Source organism: Pteropus alecto, unplaced genomic scaffold (assembly GCF_000325575.1).
Source record: "Pteropus alecto unplaced genomic scaffold, ASM32557v1 scaffold108, whole genome shotgun sequence".
Lineage (NCBI taxonomy): Eukaryota > Metazoa > Chordata > Mammalia > Chiroptera > Pteropodidae > Pteropus > Pteropus alecto.
Window position 1 is genome coordinate 54,476 of NW_006441946.1, and position 19,556 is coordinate 74,031.

General features: G+C 39.3%; 1 protein-coding gene and 1 pseudogene across 11 annotated transcripts in view; one reads left to right on the plus strand and one right to left on the minus strand.

The window, feature by feature from the left end:
• The window catches only part of ZMYND11 (zinc finger MYND-type containing 11), a 90,109-nt gene that overhangs the window by 9,090 nt on the left and 61,463 nt on the right, over nucleotides 1-19,556 (plus strand). For 2 of the 11 annotated variants that reach the window (XM_015594805.2, XM_015594813.2), the window contains exons 1-2: nucleotides 13,758-13,963; nucleotides 14,871-15,005. In XM_015594805.2, coding sequence (XP_015450291.1) covers nucleotides 14,890-15,005 — 116 coding nt within the window. In that variant the 5' untranslated portion in view covers nucleotides 13,758-13,963; nucleotides 14,871-14,889. Of the gene's footprint in view, nucleotides 1-13,749; nucleotides 13,964-14,868; nucleotides 15,006-19,556 lie in introns of those variants that run through there. The other 9 variants (XM_015594809.2, XM_015594812.2, XM_025051690.1 and 6 more) reach the window with 7 other exon arrangements.
• LOC112485448 lies at nucleotides 15,763-15,881 on the minus strand (annotated as a pseudogene).

Here is a 19,556-nt window from a genome sequence, read left to right on the forward strand (position 1 = left end):
TAGACCGTCATGCCAGCCATGGTGGGCTGTGTCTGCCGGTGGTGAGGCCGCATGAGGTTTTTTGGACTCTGCTCAGCAGTCTGGCTAGCCCTGGCCTTTGTCTGAATTTCAGATGCTCCTTGGTATTCCTCTAGTTTGGGAGTGTCATTTCCACTGGCAGGTGGTTGGTTCCCCAGAGACATGGGCATTGCGGGAGCAGATTCAGTGCTGAGCCGAATCTCAGAAGAGTATGGAGGAAGAAGCCCTGTCACTTGACTACTGCGGGCCAGTGTCTGCACCTGTCCTTGGTTGCTGTATTTCTGACTCGAGCATGCCGAGTGTGTCTCGCTCCCTCCCTTCCTCTCTGGTGCAGTGTCCATAGGTTCTGCAGAGGCCAGGGTCCATGGCAGATGGGACTTTTAGGTTACCAGATACATTCAAGAAGTATATTAATTGCTACTGAGGGAATTGCATTTTAAATAGAATATTTTTATAAAACTTGACCTCGAAATAGAGTGGAAATGTTAAATGGGTGTACTATTACGAGTTGGTGTTCTCAAGTAGCGGTACCATTTCATAGAATGATCCTGAGTGTTGTAATAGGAAGGGAAGACGATCTGTGGTCTGATTAATGGAGAGTAATTGGCTTAAAAATTTGGATTCAACCAAATGAAATACTAATCCGAAAGCTGGTGGCCAGCCTCTGCTCCTGGTCCCCTCGACTTGGGGAGATGGCAGGCTTCGTTTGGTTCTTTCCCGGACAGCCCATTTTGCTACTAGGCAGTAAGGTACGGGCGTCTTCAACCTCTCCTAATGCATTTATTTTCCTTCGCAGTTGGGCCGTAACCTGTCGTTCGTGATATTTTGGAGTCCCTTTTTAGTCTAACTTTTTAGTCTTATTTTCTGTTCCCCTAGGTAAAATTTTTACTTCAGCCAGTCATTCTGTTTGTTCTTTTAATAAGTATTTTTTTTTTTTTTTAATTCATAGGTAGTACTGGTTGTATAAATAATACTTTATAACTTTGGCTCAGGTATCCTTTTCCCCCTCCTCACTCCACCTCCAGTGCTAAAGTCAGCTTAAAATTTTCTTTAAAACTCGCTGGCATTTGGGAGCTCTGTCGGGTTTCATCTTCCTCACCTTATTGCTATCCCGCAGTGATCTGTCCCCTCAGTTTAACTTCCACAGCATTTAAAGTTTGCCTCAGTGAGTTTTTTTTCCCTCATCTAGTTCTTATTCTTTTGCCTTTTATTATTATTTCAGTTTTATCCCTATCATCATCTTCCCAGTTCCTTGACCAGAAAACACCAGCTTTTAAATATTATAATCCCTGGTATGTACAGTGCTGTGCGTACAGTAGGTCGCATGAGTGCGTATAGGTAGACAAAGGAGAGAGTGCTCTTTCTCTTTTCAGTGCTGACAGGTGTGGGCAGACGCACGCGCACGCACGCACACACATACACGCACGCACACACGCGCACGCACGCACACACAGCAGAAACAACACACCCACTGCTCTGATTTTCTCCCCTCCCCTCCTGTAATCTTTGCCCTTCCTGAGCGCTCCTCAAAACTGTCGTCTTTCCTTGAGTTTCTCCTCTTCCTCCCCATGCAGTGTTTGCCACCGTCATATGACTGGAGCCCTCAGCTGGTCCATCACCCTCAGCTGTATTTTGAGGCTCGTTCCCCTCATGGTTGTGAGATGGCTGCATCAGTTTGGGGCATCACATCTGGATCTAGTGACATTCAGAGAAAGGAGAGACCAGGAGCTAGGACTTCTGTCCTAAAAGTAGCCCTAGCGTGCTTTTCCCTCACTGAGTCGCACGGCAGTTACTCAGCCTGGTATCAGGTGATAAGGAAGGTGGAATTACTGTGGTCGGTACAGACTCAACTTCTAAGCTGAAGAGCTGTTCGGAGTCTAATCCCTCTTCTGCTGAACAGTTCTTCAGTGACTTCCCACTGTCCTTGGGTTAAAGTCTCAAATCCTTAATAATGGCTTGTGAAACTCAGCATAACCTGGCCCCTGTGTACTGTGCCACCTTACCTAGTGCCGGTCTTCCTTTGCTCCAGCCTCGTTAGCTAACCCTAAATGTCTTAGAGGCTTCAGCTTAAATGTCACTTTTTCAGGGAAACTGGTGATTCTCCGCGTTGAGGTGAGGGGGTACAGACTCCTGTGTAGCCCTCTGAGCTCCTACAGCTCCTGTACTCAAAACAGACAAAATTGTTGTTTAATGTAAATAAATGTTGACTGATTAAATGGCCTGGGTATTCTAACATACAGGAATCAGAAGAACTCATGTCAGGGAGCTATAAACTATCCATGACTGACAATACGGTTAAAATGAGTGTTGCATGTGCTTGAGTAACATTTGTATTAGCTTGTTAGGCTACTGTTTTTTAAATAATAAAGTTTACTTTTGGAAGAACAATACAGTAGTAAAGTATAATTAAACATATTCAGTTAGCTTACCGTTTTTAATATTTCTATATTAAATTCTAGGTATGTTTTGGCATATTGGAATGAATTTTCTACTTGATAAAAGTATTATCCTTCAGACATTATATTGCCCAGGAGGGAGGCAGTCATTCTGCTCCGAGAGAGGAGAAAAGCTGAAGCAGAGTCTGATAAAGTGAATTATTTTCACTCTGCCTTTCTGTGGAACCCTGCTCCTCAGACTAGAGAGTGATCACTAACTACTCTGCCTGCCCAGTCTTCACAGACCAGAGGGAGAAAGCTGAGAAGTACAGTTCTAAGTGAAGGAAGTCGTTTGCCAGCTGTACCTGAGGCGTAATGGCTGTGAGCTCACCCAGTGCCATTCTGGCAGCTTTCAGAGGTGAGCTGCGGCTTAGGCTGTGGCCACTTTTAATGCTGATGAGATGGGATTATTTTAGAAAACAATATACCTTCATTAACCATGGTTAATCATTACATATTCTTTTTTCAGTTTCCTGGAGACTCATGTCCTCCCCTGCCCCACTGGTAGCCTGTAAGCTCACTCCTTGGCCCCAAGGCCCTTCCTAACTAACACGGTGCCCTGGGCTGTACTGGCAAATCAGAAGCATGAAATGAAGCCAAACTTCTTTGACACCCCCTTTCAAGATTACAGAAAACATTTTAACCGGATTAAAACTCAAAGTACTTTAAAAACAGACACTGTGTTAAAATAACAGGTACTTGACAGTTTAGCTCTACAGAGTGGCAGATTTACTGGCAGACACTGTCAGTGTCTGCTGTTCCCTGTGTCCAGCCGTTGCCATACACTTCACACAATACGTCAGATAATCGTAAGATTTCAGATTGTCTCGCATATTTAGTAAAATGTTTTATACATTTTCAAAGATACAAACTTTGAGATGTGTGTTATATTAATTCAGTAAGACAGTATGAGAAATAACTCAGTCCTGCTCAGAAGTGGACTGTTTGCCTGCATGTGTGCTGTAGTGAGTGATGTTTGCGTTGGTGTGGGGCACGGTCAAGAGCCCTTGTGCCGTGTGTTCTCACCCTGTGTGTGGATTTGCTCTTGGATCTAGAGCACGGTCATGTAATTTCTTAGTTGTTTCTTCTGTCGCTTATTCGTTATAGCAAAATATATATGGTAAAATGAGATTTGCTCCTTTGTTAAGCTAAAATATCTTTTATTTGGACTGCTAAATAATGGTTTAAAAATTATAGTTAATTTTCATGTAATTATAATCTAAATAATGGAAAAGTTCAGTTGCAAACTGGTCTCATTCATTAGAGAGACAATAATTTTAAAGGTAAATGTATTAGGAAAAAGGTCAGTGCAGATCGGGATACTACCTAGATCTTATCTTTAGAAGCATGCAGTGACTCTTAGTGTGCATGAAAGTAGAAACCATTATTTGAGTTGTCTACCATTTAAATTCATTCAAACATTTAATATGCAGGATGTGTTACTTTTAGTGTAAAATGTTAATACCTGATAAAATTGACTTATTTCCTGTTGTCTCTCTGCCCTTGAATGCCTTCTGCATGGTGCCGCTCTGTCCATCCGTGCGGCAGTCCAGAATTTCTGTTTGTCATTTTCTTCAAATTTGAAGTTTACCATTCTACAATCTACAAATTATGACAAAGTGCTTTTGAAAAAAATATTTGAGAAATGAAGCATTCTGGTTAACCTACTATAGGCTAGTACGATTGCTATGTGATAAATGAATGGCTAATTAAAACTAATTTTAATACAAACATTATATACCCTATTTCATAGATTGTTAAGTTCCTGTCATTTTAACTAACCTGTTAGGAAATGATGTTATGAGCGTATCATAGTATCACAGTCACCCCTGTTCTGCCATGCCGACATTTATCCAGGGGTGGACGGATATCTCTAAGTGGAAATATCGTAAAAGCTTCAGTTTTTTTCATCTTCCCTACTTAAAATGGTTTTCAGGAGGTTTATTTCATAACGTTATGAAAATGGCTGTTCAAAACTTTTAAAAAGTAACGATCACGTTTTGTTTACAATTATAGTTGATTCTTGTTACTTGCTGTAGTTATGTTCCCAGAAAGTCACAAACATACACAAACACTGAACTACCCGAAGGGAAACGCAGGCTCAGTTCCTGGTAGCCTCTGGTCACAACACTTTTGTAAATCAGAATGCCATTTCCATTATGGAGGTTCGTTTGCCAGCATTCTTGTGAAACACACCACTCTCAGCAGCAAAAACCTGTTCTTCTACATGATCTCTTTGCCTGCGAGTTTTTCTCCTCTGCCCGCCAGTACTAGCAGAGGAGGCTTTGTGTTTTCCTGACCGTGGCTGTCATCTCATGGGTCCACGAGCGTCACCCCTTTTCTGTCTTCATGGCTCCCTCACACTCTCTAGATGTTATTTTGCACTTTCCATAATGCCCTTGGGGCGCAGCTGGCACAGTCTTCCTTGTTCCGAGTGCACCTGATGGCCGGTCCTGAGCGGCCTAACTCAGGTCTAAGCGAAGCTCACGTGACACATCACACTCTTCTTGCACTTGGGAATACTAGACACCACCATGCTTGGGTCCATTTTAAACAGCGAAATCAAACAAAAAGCACAAAAGTAAAACAACAGCAGCAACAAAAAACACCAAAAATGTGGCACTAAATACATTGTAAAAAGGACAGTATTTACTGTCTGAGCTGGAAGGACAAGGCGGAGCGTTGCCTTGCTCCACCTCAGCTGGGACCGTGCGTGTGAGTGTCTGTGTGACTGCAGAAGGACACGAGTATCGATTTTTGGGTTACGGATAATTTTAGCGAGTTGGTGAATTCACAAATATGGGATCTGCAAGTAATCAGTATCAACATATGTGAGCTAAAGTGTCAAGGTTTTTATCCTTTTCATGTCTTTTAATTCTTATTTTATAAAAGAATAAGTTTTGTATTGAAATTTCATGGCTACAAATGGAATATAAGTAACTTCCTCTTATTTTGAGTTCTTTTGATTGCACGTTTTTTTCCTTGTGGCTTTATTTCTTTTTCCAACCTAGGTGGGGCTTAGTATATACTAGGCCCTTGGTAAATTTGGCTTTAACCTATTTCCCCCTTAGAAAAAATAAGTGCTCCCACCGCCAGTGTTAATTTTACATAAACACGCTCTCTGAGGCTGAAGCAAATCCGACTGGTTTTCAGTGTGAAAATAAAGTATAAAAACTGTTCTTGGAGTTGTTTCTAAACAGAACTTGTCTCTAATCCTAATGTAATGTATGATGGTCAGTATTAAATAATTCTTTTTTGTGTGTAAATTTCAAAGCATGGAACAACACAAAGCAAAACATCTAGGGTTTGACATTTTCAGCAACCAAGAATTAATATATTTTGTAAATGGAAATAGCACTACTAAAAACAATGCTGTAAAGTAGAATGATGTCATTTGTTTCCAAAGACTATTGATATACTAGAGCAATGTGAAAATAATAATAAAAGTGAGGTAGTTTGTGGCAGACTTTGGGGGTGAGGTTAGTACTGTAATCGCGAGTTACCTCGGGGTAAACGCTGCAGCCACAAGTGCCTCCGGCGAGTGTTCTTGGGGCCAGGGGGAAATAGGCTAAACTAGGATTAGATGTTTTTCTCCCCAGAAAGCATTTCATGTGATTAAACAAATCAGATGTAGTTCAAAGTAACTGAGATTTTATGGGGTGGGAGGCAGGGGGATGTACATTGTTTTGCTCTGTATTTTTTAAATTTTAAGTTGAGGAAGGTGATTGATCCCAGGGCAGCAGACTTAGAAAAAAAGATTGACACATTTGATTATATAAAAATTTAAAACTGAGAAAGCTTCTTACAAAGGAAAAAACTAGGAGGATATTGGTGATATAAATGATAACCCAAAGGGTACTATCCTCAAGTGTGTGAAGAATGTTGAAATATCATTAGAAAAATGGCAAACAATAAATACAGAGAGCACACACACTTTTCTAAGAAGAGCTAAACTGTGAAAAGAAATTATTTGTAAAGATGTTTGGCCAAAGTAGCATCTTAAGCAAATTAAAGTGACATAGTTTTCGCACTATGAACATTAAGACAAGACCAAGGTTCTCCACCATGACCAGTCCTCCCCGGGAGACCGGCTGTCATCAGGGTGGTTGGTGTGATATTTTAGTGGACAGCGTACTTAAAATTTTAAAAGGAAAAGGGAAGTCTTTGAGAAACACGCATACTAAAAAGAGGTTACTGTGCCATTGAGTGGTAAACACTGAAGGAGGAGATAGAAAATTTACAAAACTCAAGCACACAGATGCAAAAGCATGACATTTGGTTTGCAGCCAGTGAGTTTGCCCCGCCAGGAGACATTTGGCCTTGCCTGGAGACATTTTTAATTGTCATGCCTTGAGGGATACTTGGCATCTGGTGGGCAGAGGCTAGGGATGCTGCTAACACTCTACAGCACACAGGGCAGCCCTGCAACACACGCACCTGGGCCTTGAGAGCCCCCTGGTGTAGGGCAGGCGGCTAGTGCAGCTCGCCAGGGTCGCTGCCCCACCACCTGTGTGATGGCTGCGTCTTTACGAAACTGCGTTCCCTCTGTCTCTCACTTAAGCAGGGGTGGGAGTGTCTAATATACTTCGGATTTCCAATCACATTTTTTAAAGAAATCTGCAGTTATTTGGAAGATTTATAAATCTTATTTTAAATAAGGATGAGTAGACTTTTCTGTATTTTCATGTTTAATTAACATGAGTCATGTAACTAACTTGCTGGAAAACATTTTTTTCCTTTACATGTGATTACTTTCTTAATGGAATATGCCAGTCACAAAGATGATACATATTTTAGCTTAAAGACCTTTATTTAAGTTAAACAAAACAGCTACTTCTCTAACCTTCAGGTAGTGTGAAAACCAGAAATTTGGAAGTAGACTGATGGATTATATTCATTTGAGAGAGCATATTTGTGGAGTGCAGAATTTCTGATTATTTTGTCTGAGTTTTCATAATATCCAGGACATGATTCAAAGCACTTATTTAGTAAAAGCACAAAATAATTTGAGTCAAAATACAAATACAAAAATACCTGTATAATACTTAATATTTTAGGTTATGTAGGGACAGATTTTGCATTGATATTTGAAAGTTGGCTGTATAAAATACCATTTCAATTTTTTTTGGTAGTAGAGGGGAGGAAGAGATTCTAGAGTCATTTGTGTTTTTAATTAAATTTCATAATTTATACTTAATGTCATTTTGTTATTAAGGATAGATTACTATTTACAACAATGATTGTTTGATACCTAGGGTTTGGGAGTTTTTACGGAAATAATTTAGACTTAAGATATATGGCAAAATATTAATTATTAAAGCACAAAAGGCTCATATTTCTACTTTTAAATATATTTGAAGTTTTCCATAATAGTTGTTTTAAAAAGTTAATAGCAATAACGAAAGCAGACAGGAGCTACTTTCTGGAGGATGGGGAGCTGGTCTCAGGGAATGGAAGGAGAGACATTCAAAGATAAGTGATTGTGGTTTGAAAGTTCCTTTTAAGTTGAAAAATTTTTAACAGTAACTGTAAAAATAATTCTGTCCAGACTCCTCAGTTCAACCGAGTGACATGTCAGTTGGCTTTAGTGACTGTGTTTTAAGTGAACAATTCAGTGGTTTCTCGCACATTCCCAGGGTTGTGCAGCCATTACCACTAATTCTGGAACATTCCACACTGCAAAAAAGGAACCGTGAATCCATTAACACCTCCCCCCGCCCCCCATCCCCCTCCCTCTGTCCCAGGCAACCACTCGTCTGCTTACTGTCTGTGGATTGGCCTCTTCTGGACATTCCATGTCAGTGGAGTCACACAACATGTGGCCTTGTGTCTGGCTGAACATGGGTGTATAAAACTGTTTCTTTGAGACCCTGCTCTCAGTTCTTTTGGATATATACTCTGCAGTGGAATCGCCGTATGAGATTTCTATTCTTGATTTTTCTAGGAACCTCCATACTGTCTCCACAGCAGTCGCACCATTTTACATTCCCACCTGCAGTGCACAAGGCCTCTCTCTCCTCCACATCCTCAGTAACGCTTGTTCTCTGTTGTTTCCCGTTTCTTTAGTCCCCATGCTAGTTGGGTGTGAGGTAGTATCTCACTGTAGATTTGATTTGCTTTTTCCTAATAACTCCGTTACATTTTTAAGTGGTAGTCTTAAAATTTTTTTTTTTTTAAATTTTCAATTACAATTAACATACAATATTAGTTTCAGGAGTACAGCATAGTGGTTCCTAATTTACATAACTTATGAAGTGATTCCCCTGATTGATCTAGTCCCCACCTGGCCCCATAATATAATATCATTGACTGTGTTCCCTGTGCTGTACTTTACATCCCCGTGACTGTTTTTATAACCAGCCATTTGTACATCTTAATCCTTTTCCCCTTTTCTCCTAGACCCCAACTCCTCCCATTTGGCAACCATCAAAATGTTTTCTGTATCTGAGTGAGTTTGTATTTTTTTTTTTGTTTATTTTGTTTTTTAGATTCTACATGTAGATGAAATCATATGGTATTTGTCTTTCTCTGTCTTGACTTATTTCACTTAGCACATTACCCTCTAGGTCCATTCATGTTGCACGTGGCAAGGCTGTGTTTCTGTGTGTGGCTGAGCAATATCCCGTTGCATGTGTGTATCTCATCTTTATCCGTTCACCCATCCATGGACACTTAGGTTGCTTCCGTATCTTGGCTATTGTAGCTAATGCTCTAATGAACAGGTACATGTATCTTTTTTGGTTAGTGATTTGAATTTCTTCAGATAAAAACCCAGAGATGGAACTGCTGTGTCATAAGGTAGTTCTGGTTTCAGTTTTTCATGGAACCTCCACACTGTTTCCGTGGTGGCCGTACCGGTTTACGTTCTCACCAACAGTGCGCGAGGGCTCCCTTTCCTCCCCTTCTTCACCAGCATGTGTTTGTTGGTTTACGGTTGGTGGCCATTCTGACAGATATGTGGTGCTATCTTGTGGTTTTGATTTGCATTTCTCTGATGATTAGTCATGTCGAGCATCTTTTCATATGTCTGTTGGCCATCTCTATTCTCTTTGGAGACATAACCAGGTTATCTGCCCATTTTTGAACCAGATCGTTTTTTTGCTGTTAAGTTATATGGGTTTCTTCTATGTTTTGAATATTAACCCCTTATTGGATGTATCCTTGGCAGATACTTTGTCCCATTCAGCAGGTTGCCTTTTTGTTTTTTTGATGGTTTCCTTCGCTGTGCAAAAACTTTTTAGTTTGATGTAGTCCCGTTTTTTCGTTTTGTTTCCCTTGCCTTAGGAGATATATCAGAAAAAAAAAAATTACTAAGCCATGTCAGAGAGTTTACTGCCTCTGTTTTTGTCTACAAATTTTATGGTTTCTGGTCTTACATTTAAGTCTTTATCCATTTTGAGTTTAATCTTGTACATGGTGTAAGAAAGTGACCCAGTTTCATTCTTTTGCATTTGTGTGTCCAGTTTTCCTGGCACCATTTATTGAATAGACGGTCTTACTCCATTGTATAGTCTTGCTTCCTCTGTCATAGGTTAGTTGACCATTTGGTGTGGGTTTATTTCTGAGTCCTATGTTGTGTTCCATTGATCTTTGTATCTTTTTATGCCAGTACCATGCTGTTTTGATTATCACAGCCTTGTATAATTCGACAAGTAGCATGACACCTCCAACTTTGTTCTTTCTCAAGATATCTGGGGCTATTTGGGGTCTTTTGTAGTTCTATATCAGTTTTTAGGAGTTAACATATAAATGGGAAAATGGTATTAAGAGACTATCAATAAAAAGTAATTTAAAGTTGTTGATAGACTTTGGGAAAATGTCAACCTAACCTCTATAACAAAGAAATATACATTATACGTTGCGATAAATTTTCAAATTTTATGTAATATGTGTTGAAATACTTCAACATAGTTATATTTATTTGTTAGATAGTATGATAACAACTTGAACCCACCACCAAGAAGTAAAAATCAGAATTTATTTGATCTTATGTACCCTTCCAGTGTGTTCCTCCTTGACGCAGTCTTCTCCCTATTTTGCTTATTTTTAAGTTTTTCCTGACTTGCTTTCTCTTTTATTCTCATCTTTTTGTAGCATTTGTATGATATAAAACAAGACACTTAAATAGATGTAAGGGATTGCATTAAATATTGATTTATAGGGATAGGAGCTTTGCCAGAGTTACTTGGAGCACCTCACCAATTAGGATGGCCACTATCCAAAACAAAAAATAGAAAATTAGGTGTTGAAGAGAATATGGAGAAATTGGAACCCTTGTGCACTGTTGGTGAGAATGTAAATTGGTGCAGCTCTTGTGGAAAACAGTGTGGAGGTTTCTCAAAAAGTTAAAAATAGCGCTACTGTATGACCCAGCAACCCCATCACTGGGTCCCTACCCAGGGATTGAAAGCAGGGTCTCCAAGACACATTCGTACACCCACGTTCACAGCAGCATTGCCCACAGTAGCTAATATGTGGAAGTGATCCGAGTGTCCATCGACGGATGAGTGGATAAGCACAATGTGGTGTGTACATGCCATCGAATAGCATTCAGCCTTAGGAAGGACATTCTGGCACAGGCTACAGCGTGGACAAACACTGAAGACATTGTGCTCGGAGAAATCATTGACAGTCACAAAAGGACAATACTACATGATTCCACTTCTGTCAAATACTTAGAATAGTAAAAATCATACAGACACACACAATGGGGGGTGCCAGGGGGTGGGGGAGGGAAGACCGGGGGGTTACTGTGTAACAGGCATAGAGTTTGTTTTGCAGGATGAAATGAGTTATGGGGATGGACGGTGGTGACAGCACACAATGTGAATGTACTTAACTTAATACACTGAACCGAATACTCGAAAATGGTTAAGATGGCCATTTTATGTTATGTGTATTTTACCACAAGAAAAAAATTGGAAAACATTTACTGGGAAGTTTTTGGTTTTATATTTTTATTTTTTAAACTGAGGGCCTCTTGAGAATCACTGCTCAAAGGAGCTATTCCTCCCAAGGGTCTGTCGTGGTCCCTAAAATGTGTCGAAAAAAGATTGCGTTAAATATCTCTACACGTCTCACCTTTCTTTTTGATGTCTTAATCTTCGATATGAATAAAGGCTTACTCTGGGACTTTGTTGCTTGTATGACATAGGTGGAAAAGTTTTATTTCATAATTTCACATAGAAAGTTTATCATATTTATGCAAGACACTTTGAAAGACAAATAAACAAGAGATGTCCTTTCTTGAATTAATGGATTATTTTGGGAAATTTATATTATTTGTGTAAGGCAATAAATTTGTAAGAGATATATAAACAGACTACATTAGAATACACGTGTGAATTGAGTTTGAGTTAGTTTGATTCTAGGGGAGAGGGTAGATCAGGAACAGTTTGCATTAGGGTAAGTCCTAGAAAGAGCAAGGAAATTTTTGTTAATTAGTAAAGGGACAGGGAAGAACATTCTAGGCAGAGAGAACTATTAAGCAAAGGGGTAGAGGTATGATGTTTTTGGAAATACTTAGGAATTTTGAGTAGTCAGTTTAGTAGAAATATAATATACATCCGGGAAAGAATGGACTGAGAAGTTTGGTTTGGCCCCTACCATAATGACTTAAAGTGACAAGCTGTCAGTACATAGGATCTCAGAAACTCATTTTTTGAGATTTTCTTTTTATTGATGAACGCCCAGATTGCTAATGTTGTTTACTAAATGATGGATTTTTTGCCTGTTTTTGCTATTGCTTTATTCCTCGAGCATAAAAGAGTACCTGACATATAACGGGTATGCCTGAGCTGTGTTAAAGGGATGAATGGTTTTGGGGTTCATAAGAAAGGAACATTTCCGTGGTTTTGCTTTGAGGAGATCTCGTGCCAATGGGCCGGGTGGTTTTGGTCGTTCTAGACCATGCTTCCGGCATCACCACGCTCACCTCACTTGGGTCTGCGTTTTTCGCAGTGTTCTCTCTGGGCTCCTGTAGCTACGAGCACCTTCCTTCTGGTGTCCCTTCATGCCTGCCAACCTGTGTGACTTGGTCCAGGTAGATCCCCAAATTCTATTTTTACATCTGTTTTCCTGCAGTGTGTCATTGCTTAGTTCTTTAATCTGGTTTTTAACTCCAGGAACTAAGTGACATCACTTTGAGACTTCCTGATACTGTGCCCCACTGTATTCTTCTGGTTGCCGTATTATGTTATAGAAATAGTTATTGAGGTTTATTTAGGTATTATTTTTAAATGTTTTGCTGTTATATATTTTTGTGGTTCTGAATGAATTATTAATTTTACACATGTATTTTGAAAAAATATTTTTTAAGTTGAATTAATGTTAACTGTTCCTGTTTGTATTTTTATAGTGCTTGCTCTAGGGACTGTACTGTGCATCATCAATTTACCATAGCCCCCCTTAAATTAACATATTACCATCTCACATAAAATGTAGGAATTTGCATAATCATTACTGCCTCTGCCCCCTTTGAGGTGGTGTTGACGTCTGTTATGTCTACACTCTAATAATACCTTACAGTTAATTTTTTATCTTTGTTATAAAAAGCCAATTATCTTTTAAAGAAATTAAAATTTCTTTTATATTTTTCCCACGTATTTACCATTTTGCAGTCTACCTAAGCTAGAAGTAGTGTGTCCCTTGTTTGGACATTTATGTCATATGCGATGTCACAATTAGTAGTTCCATGTACATGTCAACTTTCCTTGGCCAGTTTTAGGTTATTTTTTTGGCAAGGGCTATAGTTTATTCAATTTTAAATACTTCGTGGTGTGAAGCATGGTGTCTTACACTGAATAGGCAGCTGCTGTTTTTAATGTGTAAGAATGGCTGAAATTTTGTTCTTTTATCTATTTGTATTACCCAACAAGTTGTATTATTACAGTTCACCATTAGATGTCACTTCCTAATATTTTATATTCTTATCAATACATTCCTTATGATAACGCTTATTAGATTTAAAAAGTGGGCACGCCTATACAAGTGCATTTAAACCAAGAAGTCTCCATGCATTTTAAATTGGTTTCTTTCTAAAACAGACACATTCATAAATTGTAATTTTTATTGTCTTGTAGGGTTATATGTCTGTATACTGAACCAACTGATTTTTCTCAAGTTTTCTTGAAAACTTGAATACTGGTGTTAGTTTTTCATTGTTCTCTCTGTGGAGCAAAGTTTGCAACAATTATAAGTCGTAGTGGGAAGGAGCGGAATATTCAGGAATACCCCCAAACATGTTCACAATCCTTCTGTTAGTAATGCGATTCTGAAAACCGCCTTCTTATTCCAGACGCCTGACTGACCCCAGACTCACCAGCGTCTAGACAGCTATGATGGCAGCTGCTGGCTTTATTTGCCTTTGTCAGAGAAGGAGGGAGAACTAACCGACTTCGTGTGGAGAGCGATGTAGAAGTAGTGAGAGATGCGTAAGGTCTGGCTGCCGGTCGTGGACCAGGGTCAGGTGCCGATGATTAGTTTCCCTCACCCATTCTCTTCCCTTAAAGGTAGGAAAGATTAGGTCAGGGAGATTTTAGCTGCCCCCAGAGGGTTTGATGTTTACCTCATGCCTATGTGCCCCAAGAGCATAACCTGTGTGACTTAGGTATCGGTGTCTGAGCGGCCGAGGGCCTCGCTGACAGGCAGGGCCCTCCCCACCCGGCTGAGTCCAGCTGAGCCTCTCCCTGCAGTACTGTCGCTCACCAGACACCCAGGCATCAGCCCCGTTTCCCCCCAGTCTTGCCAGGACACACTGGTGGCCTTTTCCTCAGTTCAGTCAGAATATTGAAATTCGAGTGAAATAGCAATGTGTTCGTATAACGTAAACAATGACCAACACAACTCCGAGCACGTGAACATTTCTGACAGCGGCTTCGCTGACGTGTCAGCCCCAGCCTCTTGCACCTCAGCCAGAAGTAACTGTCTTACAGTCTCTGTCGATGGTGCTACTTAAAAAAATGGAATGCTGTCTTCATTTATCAGCATGTCTTTATAAAACTGAAAATTTTGAACCATGAGTATAATGAAGAACCGAAGAATTAGAACATTTGAATTCCATTTTGTAGTGATCTGTGAAAATACACACAACGTAATGTCAATAAGTGAAATTTTAGGTTGTAATATTTTTGTTTTAGAATAAAATTTAACTGGGTACATTTCTGATATATTGGTGTGAAGTAGCCACTTGTCCTTCCTAGGCAGACTTTTTTTAACTTCTGGATCTCAAAATGTCATTCTTTATGAAGTAATGGAGCGAGTGATCATTTTTGTGGAGTAATTGATGATGGGCACTGCAGAAAACAAAGTACCAGGGCGTGCGCAGCGATGCTCAGGGTGCGTGCAGGGCTGCTCGTGTCGATGTCCACTCATTTTGTAATCTGTGCTTTTTCCTTGTGTTTTTTGTATATTCTGCAGCTAAAGCAGTTAACAGGTCATGGCACGTTTAACAAAAAGGCGACAGGCGGACACGAGAGCTATCCAGCATCTTTGGGCCGCCATTGAGATCATACGGAACCAGAAGCAGATCGCCAACATTGACCGCATCACCAAGTGAGTGCGTGCAGACGGGGCCTGTGAGGGTTCGCCTGTGGCTTTGAGGAGAAGCCCCAGATAACTTCTCTTTTAGGGTATCATATGTTACAGAGTGCCAGTCATTTTTTTGCTTTGCAGGAGTATACAGTTGTTAGAAAAACAAATACAGAAACATATACAAGCAGCTCGTGTTTAGAGGTTTCATGAATAAATATTAGATAAGTAAAATATCAATATGTACGATTCATAGTAGTTTTTTAGTTACGAAAAATTTAACTCTCGATACAAATTTTTATTTGTCTTTTATTAAAAAGGCTTTTAGCTAATCACTTATGTGGATTATCTAAAACCAGTCTACTGTTCATTATCCATTTTACTGTAGGACAAGCATGGTACATACAATAAATAACATCTTTTTAGTTCATAGCCCATTAGCCAACATTTTTAACAATTTCGCTCTATTGTTTAGAAATATATTAAATCCTCAGTTGAAGAAGAAAGTTTTTGTGGTCTAGTTTCCAGTGCTGTTTATCTTGGTGTAGACCAAGATTCAGTGTAGAAAGAAATTAGACCACTTTATGAATACTCGATTTACATGTTACATGTTAATTATAAGGTAGTCTTCAAATAGAACTTGATTTTGTTTTGTTATATTTGTTTCTGTGGGTATCTATATTTATTTATTTAATTTTTTAGGCGAGGCAACCCTTGGTTGACCTCACAGATTGCAAGAACCTTGTCAGCTTACAGTCCCTTATTTTTTAAAAAATTTTTACACCCACAGCACCTGGTCTTCCTAGGTGGTCTCCCATACAAGTACTAACCAGGCCTGACCCTGCTTAGCTTCTGAGGTCAGACGGGATCGGGCTCGTTCAGGGTAGCATGGCCGTAGACTCTGGATATTTTAAAGGAATAAAGCTAAATTTATGTTTTTTTAATGTTTGAATGATATTTATGGGTAACTTAGAATTTCTTTATACTTATTCTTCCCACATATATTTTAGATATTATCTGTAAAAATGAAAAATATGATTTACAAAAGCTCATTTAGTCAAATGCTTGTTTTTGCCCTTATTAATAAGTAACAGAATGGAGTACCATATATTTTTGTCCCTCACCTATATTCTGGTGGAGAAGATTGTAAAGCTTGGTCAAGAGGCAGGAGAGGGAGAAGGAGAAAGGGATGAGGTCACGCGTCGCTCTGAGTCGCATTTACCCCTTGGGTATTTTAAAGCTGCCCAGGTACAAGTCCTGGCTCCCACAGGCTAACCACGTAGGGAAACATAGGTAACACCTAGGTGGGCAATGAGAATAAAATAAATAGTATATCGTAGTTAAATTATTTTGTTATGTTTTTAAATAGAGCAAATAATGTGAGTCATGGTTATTACAAGTTACAGTGAGGTGATAGTGGTATAAAAACATTTTTTTTTAAAAACCTCAAAAAATGAAAAGCTCTAGATATTTTCAGATTTTTTTTAAAAAACAGGTTATGTATATTAAAATTGTTTATAGAAGACAGTGAAACTAAGATACTGTTCTTTGGGTTTAATTTTTAGTATTAAAGTCACTGAAGCTTGACTGAACAGTATGAATTTTAGGCAATTACTTTTTTCTGAGCCTTGGCATCTTTCTCTAGAAGTTTTAGGGGCGTCCTCTAGGAAGCTGTGGGGCTCCCCCAGTGTGAAGTGTACAGTTTGGCTGTCAAGTTTGTTAGGTTGTATCCACCTGCTGATGTGGGAACCAGGTGTAGTGTCTTTGTGTGTGCCTGCGCATGTGCACATGTTAGACAACGGTCCCCAACCTTTGTGGCACCAGGGACCAGAGCTCCTTTGAGAATCTAGTGCCTGAGGATCGAAGATGGAGCTGAGGCAGTGATGTTAGCGCTGGGGAGCGGCTGCGAATACAGAAGAAGCTTCTCTCCCTCACCCGCCGCTCTCCTCCTCCTCTGCGGCCAGGTTCAGTGGGCCACGGACCGGTACTGGTTTGCGGGCGGGGGCTTTGGGGGCCCCTGTTAGATTACAGTAAAGGTCAGGTTGTTAACAGGAATTCACGGGTCATTTTGTGTTATGGATTGTGGATGAACATTCTCTCTTCTCCCTTCTTCAGTGCAGCCTCGAGGCTTATTTTTCTTCATGCCCTAAGGTCCATAGATATTAAGAGAAATGTAAATAAATTTATCTACCTACCAAATAGTCATTGTTATATCAGTCTCATCTAAAGCTGAAAAAAATAACTAAGAAATAACTAAAAATAACTAAGAAAATCAGTAGGATAAATGTTTCTAAGAGTGGTTCCCAGTGTTTCTTGTGCCTCATCTCATCTGCGAGTATGCCGTTTTCCCTTTTATTATGAGGACACGCTTCATAGCACGCTTTACTTATAGCGCGAGTCAGATGTGTGATCATTTCCCTGGCAGAACCATGTCCATAAACCTTAGATTAATTTTAAATCAAGTTGCTCTGCTTAGTTACAGCCAGTTGTGAATGTACAGGTCTCTTTTAATCTTTAGGAACATGTTGAATTACTGAAGGCTGAGCAGAGTTATGGTAAAGAAAGTATGTGTGGCCATTAAGTTTTATTTTGTTATGACTGGTGAGTGACTCCATTATAAAAGTAGAAACCACGCAGCTTTAGTCGTGCATGAAAAGTTTTGGGCTTTAGGGCCCTGGCACTTTATCATGTTTGGAAGCCTGGCGCACACTAAACACTGTAGTTTACTTACGTAAAATGTTTTAGTTTTGCTTGTTTTGTTTTTGTTTGATAGTCTTTTAAGTCACTTTTAATCTATAGGTTTCTCATTCATCTTTTTTTGTTTTCCTTTGCAGTTTATTTCTTGAAGAAACTGGTTCATTTGCTCTGTGGTTTCTCAGGGTCTGGCTTGCGCTGATCGCATCCCCATGGTGTACTTGAACCTGTTGCTCATTCCTTTGCATTTCATGGAAATTGATTTTTGATCTAGAGGCTTAGGGTCGAGCTGTGTTCTGCCGTCTGTAGGCCGTAATATCTGCTGTTTGTTCGGTGGTGAGGTTAGTAGCTTGGATGTGTAGGGGCCGGGCCCAGTAATTAATTAAGGATTACAAAATGCTGATAATCTAATTTTATCTTCCCTTTCTAACAAATACTTCTTCAAGGACATAAACTTCCCATCGGTTACTGTTTGGTTACCCTGTGGTATGGTTCATATTGGAAAAGTTGAATGACCGTTCTTTTCCTTTGTTTACCAGTTTTCAAAATAGCATCCTCTAATGGTATCCAATTAGTTTTTTAAAGTGTCATTTAGAATTCATGTGTTTAAATATGTTTCAGTTCATTTCTGATGTAATGCCTGTTGATGCTCAGAATTCCCCATCATTGACCAGTTGGAGCCTCTGCGTGCTTGCTCCTGAGGTTGCCCTGCTTCTGGGTGCTGCAGGGTTTCCACGCTCATCTTGAGCACCCTGCCCTCGGTTTCTCCAGGGGCCTCTGAGTTCTTTCGGTTAGAAATTGTACTTCAGGAGCACTTTGTGGCCTTCATCGTGCTCACTGCCGCTAGTTCAGTCTCTCTAGGATTTTGAGTGGACAGAGTTAGGAAATAAATATAATCGTAAAAGAAAAAACACTTGATGAATTCATACTGTTATTTTCTACTTGGATTTATGGCTACTGGGTTTTACTTAACTCCTTTATCCAAAATCATCTTCTCCTTTCTTACACGGTAACGGTCGCGGTTCTTTAGGACATCGTGGATGATATCGTTTTGAACATGATGTCATCACTGTTGTTTTATGCAATGTCATACACCCAGCTATTTCTAAGTAACAACCAACAATACCTGTCATCGAAACCATGTGAATTCTTTTTCCGTTGTTTTTAAATAATTGTGTGGATTCTAAACTGTCAGATGGAGCAGTTGCATACGATTTTCCTTACAGCTGCCATTTCGTTGTACTCTTCAGGCATCTATCTATTTCATTCTTATTCCTAGTCCTCAGGTTGATACGTAAAGTTCATTCTCCAGTAGATGCTTTTTTTTATTCTTTTCCCCCAGTTTTATTGAGAAATAATTGACATTGTATTAGTTCATATTGTGTAACATATATGTATATGTTACAAAATGATCACCACAGTGAGTTTAGTTAACATCTGTCACCTCATATGGTTACCCATTTTTTTTTTTGTGATGAGAACTTTTAAGATTTACTTTCTTAGCAACTTTCGAATATTATTAACTATAGTCACCATGCTGTACATTACATATCTGTGACTTATTTATTTTATAAGTGGAAGTTTGTGCCTTTTGACCACCCGTTTCTCCCAATATCCAGACCCTGCCTCTGGCAACCAGAAATCTGTTCTCTGCATCAGTGAGTTTGGTTTTTATAGATTCCACATATAAGTGAGATTACACAGTATTTGTCTTTCTTTTTCTGAGTCATTTCACTTAGAACAAAGTCCATCCACATTATCACAAAATGATAGAATTTCTTTTTTTATAGTTGAATAATAATTTGTGACACACACATTTTCTTTATCTAGTCATCTGTCATTGGACACTTACGTTGTTTTCATGTTTGGTTAATGATGCTG